The 8,853-nt window shown below is 41.7% G+C and overlaps 1 protein-coding gene across 6 annotated transcripts in view; it reads left to right on the top strand.

Annotated features, from left to right (window-relative positions):
* The first annotated feature begins 844 nt into the window (after positions 1-844).
* The window catches only part of LOC110488314 (protein MTSS 1), a 64,556-nt gene continuing 56,547 nt past the window's right edge, over positions 845-8,853 (top strand). For all 6 annotated transcript variants that reach the window (XM_090228429.1, XM_090228428.1, XM_090228431.1 and 3 more), the window contains exons 1-2: positions 845-1,390; positions 8,023-8,084. In XM_090228429.1, the coding sequence (XP_090084555.1) occupies positions 1,319-1,390; positions 8,023-8,084 (134 nt within the window). In that variant the 5' untranslated portion in view covers positions 845-1,318. The remainder of the gene's footprint in view (positions 1,391-8,022; positions 8,085-8,853) is intronic.

Here is an 8,853-nt window from a genome sequence, read left to right as displayed (position 1 = left end):
TGGGCTGGTGTGGTTGCACGTGGTCTGCTGGTTGGACGTAATGCCAAATTGTCTAAAACAATATTGGAGGTGGCTTATGGTAGAGAAATTAACATTTCATTCTCTGGCAATGGCTCTTGTGGACATTCCTGCTGTCAGTATGCCAAATGCAGGCTCCTTCAAAACTTGAGACATCTGTGACTTTGTGTTGAGTGACAAAACTGCACATTATAGAATTACCTTTTATTGTCCCCAGCACAAGGTGCAACTGTGTAATGAATGATCATGCTGTTTAATCACTTTCTTGATATGCCACACCTGTCAGGTGGATGGATAATTTTGGGCCCAACACTTTACATGTTGCGTTTATATTTTTTGTTCAGTATATATCTGTTTTTGTTGGACATAAAAGACTGTAAAAACACCAGCAAATCAGCTCCAAGTGATTTTAATTTTGGAAATCTGTTCCAAAGTATTCCCACGCATAACAAGGGAAATATAATTGATGTGATTTCATACAAATGTAAGCAAGGTTAAAATTATTATGTTTTAGTCAAATATTATATCTATCGGTGTTTATTGCGGTCAATTTGCAGTCTACAAATTATTTGTAATTATGTTCTGGCACCTGAACATCCGCTGAAGAAAAAATCGGCGCACGACTTAATCTACTGTATTTCATGATCCCTGATGTAGACAGGCCTACTATGCGTTTATGACATGTGAAATCTAAATCTCACATGACATCTAAGGATTACTGACTGTATTAGATGTGATATAAAACATATATACTGTTTATTTTTTTCCACACCCTTTGTATTTTATTATGATCTACTCACCACCATGCATGGAAGTACAGTAGCCTAGTAGACTGCTAGCCTCAAAAGGAGGGGCGACGCGGACGCGCGCCCAAGTTTCGCATGCTCACGCGCATGGGTAAAACACTTGCAATTCGTATGTCAGCTGTGGCAAGAAACTTCACGAACCCTCGACTATGCCGTGATAATCCTCGAATTGTTTTCGTTTTTATCTCACGTTTTTCAACACCTGGTGTTTTCTCTATGAGTTCATATTTTATTCTTCTTTCAGTATGGTTTTAAACGCAAAAACATGGAATTTATCTCTGTGTGGAAACTAACGTGGGGTTTATATCTCACCGCTGTTTTGCTTTCCATCGTTCGGGAGTGCGGCATACAGGATACTGCAGCAAGTCTTTGAAAGGATATTTGCCATTAAAATATACTTTACCATTGAGTTTATTTTTCAGCCAGTATTGGAGAACAGAAAACACATTTTCACTACAGTTTTGGCAAGATAAACAGTCCATACAGTGCTGAAAATGGAGACTGTCATTGAAAGAGAATGCAGTGCACTCGGAGGACTTTTTCAAACAGTGATAGGCGACATGAAGGTAACACCTTGGGGACTAATTCATGAATTGTGTATTTTAATATTTATTTAGGCTTCGTATTGTATTGTTTGTCTTTTTTATGTTCTATAGAAAAATACGTTTTTGTTGTTATGGCAATACGTGCCCTTATATGTTGACACCTACTGTAATCGGTGTGACATTGACTGTGATAGATAAATGGCATGCAATTACATTTGATGTTGCATATAACCATATAAATTCAAAGAGTGGCAGTCTGGAAAATTATTGTGCACATTGTACATTTAGGCTAGCTATTAAATTGCGCTCACTGAGGGACTGCATAGAATATAGGTCCGTCCGCATGGTGGGTGTGTTCTGATTCATTGACATTGAGCGGGTGCATATAAACGGCTAAATGATCCAGGATATGGATTAGAATAGAACGCTCTAATCCACGTCAAGCAAGTAGCAGAAAATGCATGTCCTACGAAGGTTTGTTTCCCCTTGACTCTTGTTCTGGGGAAAGCAAGAAAATATGTATCACTGATGAGATCAGGAACTCATTTAGGCTACGCACCTCTTTTATTTAGCTTCCTCATAAACTCAACAGTTAGAAATTAAATACGTAATATTTTTGTCACAATGTCATCTCAGAAGGAAGCATGACAATTTGTATTTTCTATGCTTAGCCTATTAATCAGTGATAAAAATAAATAAATTAATGAGCAGATTGGCGATTGTGCCCCCAGTCTGCCCCAAAGTGGCAGAGTGCCTATTCACACCTGTTCCCACCTGTTCCTCTGATAACGGGATGCGGGGAAATGGTGGCAGATGACTTCAAAAGGGTGTGAACTGTGAAGTTTTGCTGAGTACAACAGAGAGCCACCATTTGGGTTTGTGGTAGATACATGTTTGATGTAGGAGAATAGAGTTTTAGATTGGGAATCCAACCAACTGAAAACCATGATGTCCATGATCTGGTTTGAGACATTTTTGCAAAGCCATGTAATCAAGTCCGCTTAACAAAAAATGACTTCTGAGAAATTAAGGGCAGACCATTTGAGAAATAGGCTACTTTTGTAGATTTTGATGCCAACAAATGTTTTTCAATTGTCTAACATTAGGTTGGAATACAGTGCATTCGGAAAGTATTCAGACCTTATTCTAAAATGGATTAAAGTCATGTTTTTCCTCATCAATCTACACACAATACCCATAATGACAAAGCAAAAACAGGTTTTTAGAATTTTTTTTCAGATATATAAAAATACAAAACAGAAATACCTTATTTACATAAGTATTCAGACCCTTTGCTATGAGACTCGAAATTGAGCTCAGATGCATCCGGTTTCAATTGATCATCCTTGAGATATTTCTACAACTTGATTGGAGTCCACCTGTTGTAAATGTAATTGATTGGACAGGATTTTGTAGAAGCACACACCTGTCTATATAAGGTCCCACAGTTGACAGTGCATGTCAGAGCAAAGACCACGCCATGAGGTCAAAGGAATTGTCAGTAGAGCTTCGAGACAGGATTGTGCCGAGGCACAGATCTGTGGAAGGTTACCAAAAAATGTCTGCGGCATTTAAGGTCCCTAAGAACACAGTGGCCTCCATCATTCTTAAATTTAAGAAGTTTGGAACCACCAAGACTCTTCCTAGAGATGGTCGCCCAGCCAAACTGAGCAAAAGGGAGAACCTTCCAGAAGGACAACCATCTCTGCAGCACTCCACCAATCAGGCCTTTATGGTAGATTGGCCAGACGGGAGCCACAGCTCAGTAAAAGGCACATGACAGACCACTTGGAGTTTGCCAAAAAGGACCTAAAGGACTCTCAGACCATGAAAAACAAGATTCTCTAGTCTGAATGAATCCCAGATGTAACTCTTTGGCCTGAATGCCAAGCGTCACGTCTGGAGGAAACATGGCACCATCCCTACGGTGAAGCATGGTGGTGGCAGCATCATGCTGTGGGGATGTTTTTCAGCAGCAGGGACTGGGAGACTAGTCAGGATCGAGGCAAAGATGAACAAAGAAAATTAGAGAGAGAGCCTTGATGAAAACCTGCTCCAGAGCGCTCAAGACCTCAGACTGGGGTGAGGTTCACCTTCCAACAGGACAACGACCCTAAGCACACAGACAAGATGACGCAGGATTTGCTTCGGGACAAGTCTCTAAATGTCCTTGAGTGGCCCAGCCAGAGCCCGGACTTGAACCCAGTTTACCAAATGTATTTCTGAATACATCAATGATGTTGCTCTTGCTGCTGGTGATTCTCTGATCCACCTCTATGCAGACGACACCATTCTGTATACTTCTGGCCCCTCCTTGGACACTGTGTTTAACCTCCAGACAAGCTTCAATGCCATACAACTCTCCTTCCATGGCCTCCAACTACTCTTAAACGCAAGTAAAACTAAATGCATGCTATTCAATCAATCACTGCCCGCACCTGCTCGCCCGTCCAGCATCACTACTTTGGACGGCTATGACTTAGAATACGTGGACAACTACAAATACCTGAGTGTCTGGTTAGACTGTAAACTCTCCTTCCAGACTCACATCAAGCATCTCCAATCCAAAATTAAATCTAGAATCGGCTTCCTATATCGCAACAAAGCATCCTTCACTCATGCTGCCAAACATACCCTCGTAAAACTGACCGTCCTACCGATCCTTGACTTCGGTGATGTCATCTATAAAATAGCCTCCAACACTCTACTCAACAAACTGGATGCAGTCTATCACAGTGCCATCCGTTTTGTCACCAAAGCCCCATTCACTACCCACCATTGCGACCTGTACGCTCTCGTTGTTTGGCCCTCGCTTCATACTCGTCGCCAAACCCACTGGCTACAGGTTATCTACATGTCTCTGCTAGGGAAAGCCCCGCCTTATCTCAGCTCACTGGTCACCATAGCAGCACCCACTCGTAGCACGCGCTCCAGCAGGTATATCTCACTGGTCACCCCCAAAGCCAATTCCTCCTTTGGTCGTCTTTCCTTCCAGTTCTCTGCTGCCAATGACTGGAACGAACTTTAAAAATCTCTGAAGCTAGAGACTCACATCTCCCTCACTAGCTTTAAGGACCAGCTGTCAGAGCAGCTTACAGATCACTGCACCTGTACATAGCCCATCTGTAAACAGCCCATCTATCTACCTACCTCATCCCCATACTGGTATTTATTTATTTATTTTGCTCCTTTGCACCCCAGTATCTCTACCTGCACATTCACCTTCTGCCGATCTACCATTCCAGTGTTTAATTGCTATATTGTAATTACTTCACCACCATGGCCTATTTCCTTAATTTACCTCATTTGCACTCACTGTATATAGACTTTTTGTTTTCTTTTGTTCTACTGTATTATTGACTGTATGTTTTGTTTATTCCATGTGTAACTCTGTGTTGTTGTATGTGTCGAATGCTACGCTTTATCTTGGCCAGGTCGCAGTTGCAAATGAGAACTTGTTCTCAACTAGCCTATCTGGTTAAATAAAGGTGAAATAAAAATAATAAAAATAAAAAAAAAACAGATCGAACATCTCTGGAGAGACCTGAAAATAGGTGTGCAGCGACGCTCCCCATCCAACCTGACAGAGCTTGAGAGGATCTGCAGAGAAGAATGGGAGAAACTCCCCAAATACAGGTGTGCCAAGCTTGTAGCGTCATACCCAAGATGACTCAAGGCTGTAATCACTGCCGAAGGTGCTTCAACAAAGTACAGAGTAAAGGGTCTGAATACTTATGTAAATGTGATATTTCAGTTTTACATTTTTTATAAATTTGCTCTAATAAAATAAACTGTTTTTGCTTTGTCCTTATTGGGTATTGTGTGTAGATTGAGGGGGGAAAAAACAATTGAAACCATTTTAGAATAAGAATATGTAACAAAATGTGTAAAAAGTCAAGGTGTCTGAATACTTTTCCTTAATGCACTGCATGTTCATTCATGATAGCCTTATACAGCCATTTCAGACATGTTTCTCTGGACCTGTGTAATAAACCATTTTCGTAGGTGGAGGGCTTTTCCAAAGGGCACCATGAATTACACTCTTGTCTACTGGCTCATGTTTACATGCGTGGGTGGGGATTGTCTGTGTGCCTATATTTGCTCGCCAATATTTGTGCTTAAATTGAATCAGCGTGCTGGTTGGTGTGTGTGTGTGAGTGTTAATACATAATTTAGATACTGTTAACACATCTCTTTGTGTAAGCAGACATATTACCATTCATTTGGTAAACTGGAAGCAATTATCCATGCTTTTTCTGAGCTCCAAGCGTATTTTAAACAGAGTATAAAAACTGCAGTATGAATGACAAAAATCATGGAATTCAGTGCTAATTGAATAATGTCAGAATATAAAGGTTCTATAAAGGTTGACATTTATGTTTTATTCGTGAGTTATATGAACATGGGCTTGTTTCTGGACACAAATTAAGCCTATTCCATAACTAAAATACATAAGCTACTCAATGGAGAGTCTATTTTTAGTCTCGGACTAGATTTAAAACGTGTCTGAGAAACCAGTCCATAATATGATATGATACAATATACTTTATTGTCCATTTACATGGAAATTTATTTTTTGACGTCAGAGTACAAATACACTTGCAAATACGTACATGCAGTATGGAAAATTAGAAAGTTAATACACCAGTCACACACGACAATTTCCACATATTCAAAGTCTCTGCAGCGTACTGTCCAACTGTGCATTGGGTCAACATCTGTCCTATGTCCCACTGTTCAGCAGCCTGATGGAATGAAACTTGCCCTGCTCCTATTCTTACTGAACAGTGGGGACCCTTAATCTCCTTCCGGAGGGCAGCAGCTCAAAATGTTTTATTCTCTATTACCCATTCAGTGTATACATGTTTGAGCACCATTACATTATTAATCTGTTGGCTCGAGGTTGAAGGTAATGCTATTGAAAGCATTGGATGAAGGCCTACTTTGGTTTATTAATCAGTATTTGACGGGTCATCATAATCACTCTGGCTAAAATAATCCTCTCACTGGGGGGGGGGGGGGGAGACACCATAGAACGGAAATGGATAGAACAGATACAAAGCAGAGCTCTAGGGTTTATGACCATAAGTTGATGGATCCATGAGAAGTCTTGTTGAATATGGAGCCATGTTCTTTCTACCCATTTCTGAGATGAGCACCATGCATCAGAAGTGCCTGAATCAAAGCCTGATCTATTTGTTTGCATGATTCATGCGTTTAAATTCACTGCGTTTATACAGTCATTGCATTGAATCTGAAATGTCATAAGCGATGCTAAAATGATCTCTCAGTAGGAAATCAACACATACTGTAGAAGCCATATTAAGTGGGTGGCATGGTGAATTCATGCAGTGCGTATTTCATGGTATTCCTCGCCCGGTGATGTAAATGATGTCGGCGGGTGCCAGGGAGATTGAAGTGCAGCGTCATTGCCTCCGTCATGTTGCCACGGTAACCACAGTGGAGGGCTAATGCTGTGGAGGAACAAAAGGGGCCCGAGTGGGGTGCACGTCACACGTATTACTCCTCTCCGGGGGGTTGGGCTCGGGCACTAATCAATCACTCAAGAAATATCACCTTGACAATGACAAGTCTGACGGTGTTCTATCTGGTTAACCCCACCGCCCCATAATCTGATTGTTCGGCCCCATTATCAACTCATGTTTGCTATCCTGTCCGATCACAGTAAAAAGGCCTATAGTAAGCATTACCTACTGTGTTTTCTATGTTTAAAACAGTAGGGTTGGGGGCAGTTATTTGAATAATTCAGAAAATGAATTGAAATGCTGATCTTGAATGTAAAATTCGCCATGTTCATGTATTACTCAAAGAGTGGAGGAAATTGAGCTGGAATTGAATTAACCCACCTAAGTGGTTTAACCCCTGTCGTCCTGTGCAGATCTCTTCATCAGTCATGGACACACATACGTGCGTGCGCACGCACACACACACACCTAAGAAGACACTTGTGTTTGCCCACTCAGCGAGCATGTCACTTCCAGATAGAGGTCGTTCGTTACCTGTTGACCTCCACAGCCTCTAGCCTTCCAGCTGTAGTGAGGCCTTGTTTACCTAGACCCAGACTGCCCTGGTGAGATGTTTTCTACATGGCCCCCCAGACCATATCTGGCTAGCGACCGCTCTGGCCTTTAACCACCACAGCCCTGCATTTAGATGTTAGAGGCCTGGGAAGAGAGGACTATGCGCTTCAACCGGAGGCCAACATGTCTTTAAACAGGCAGGCTAACCTACTGTCAACCTCTGTGATGATGAAAAACTAAGAGAAGCGTCTTGAAGGCTTCTTATGATGTTTGAAGTCTATTCCACTTTTTAGAACTCTTAGGTTTACAGTAGTTCAACTTCGCTCATGGTAGCCTACATTCTCAACAGAGATACCGCAATGCAGTACTGGGACTTTCAATTGAACCCAATTGGATCCTTACTGTATCATATGCATGTGGGCTATTGTTTACGTGGAGTGAGAGTGGGGTCTACAATCTCAGTATGGGTCTATGGATTCACTTTATTGATCTCTCCCATTGTTGCTCTTTTATCTGAGATTTGATCAGATATGAGCTTGCAGACATGTTGCATTATAAGTGTGTTTGTGTGTGTACGCTTCATCCTCACACTTTCTCCTTTTATCTCCTCAGAGCAGTTACCCAGTGTGGGATGACTTCATCAGCAAGGCCGGGAAGCTACAATCACAGCTCAGGTAAACAAACAAACAAACACACACATACTGTGTGTCTCTATTTTTCCGAATACACACACGCATGCACACACACCCTCCATTTACCCAACCTCCTCATAAAAAACCCAATCCCTCTTCAAATGTTCTTCGTTATCTGTCTAGAAGATTGTCACACACACCCCGGCCTGGTCTTGTCTGCGTGTTTCTGGATCATTGGGCTTGGCACCGGCTTACAGTTGTGCACAGTCACAGCTGAAGGTCATGCGAGAGAAAAAATAAATTAACCTTTCATCAACTTAGATTAATGATCAAATCATAAAGTCATTATCTCGGCACGCTAGATCAGCGCAGCGCGCCAGAAGCTTTTATTACAACCCAGGGTTACACTGGGTTAACCCGCTGAAAAACGTCTCTACTTCGTCGTCCCGCTGAGGTGTTGTGGGAAAAAAGTGTTCCTGAGAAATCCTACCATTTACTCTCCACAGGTAGAGCAAAATATTACAAACGGTACATGCATTTTTCTAGTTGAATATTCTTAACCACATGGTACACTTTTATTTGTTATTTTTTTATTTAACATTTATTTAACTAGGCAAGGCAGTTAAGAACAAATTCTTATTTACAATGACCCTGGACAAACCCGGACGACGCTGGGCCAATTGTACTCCGCTCTATGGGACTCCGAATCACGGCCAGGTGTGTACAGCCTGGATTCGAACCAGTGACTGTAGTGACGCCTCTTGCAGTTGCGCCACTCCGGAGCCCAAAAATGGTGTGTCTAAAATAGCTT

The sequence above is a fragment of the Oncorhynchus mykiss genome, chromosome 30, assembly GCF_057628025.1.
Source record: "Oncorhynchus mykiss isolate SJ-2025 chromosome 30, ASM5762802v1, whole genome shotgun sequence".
Lineage (NCBI taxonomy): Eukaryota > Metazoa > Chordata > Actinopteri > Salmoniformes > Salmonidae > Oncorhynchus > Oncorhynchus mykiss.
Note: the sequence above shows the minus strand (reverse complement) of the source record. Positions and strands in the feature narration are given on the sequence as shown.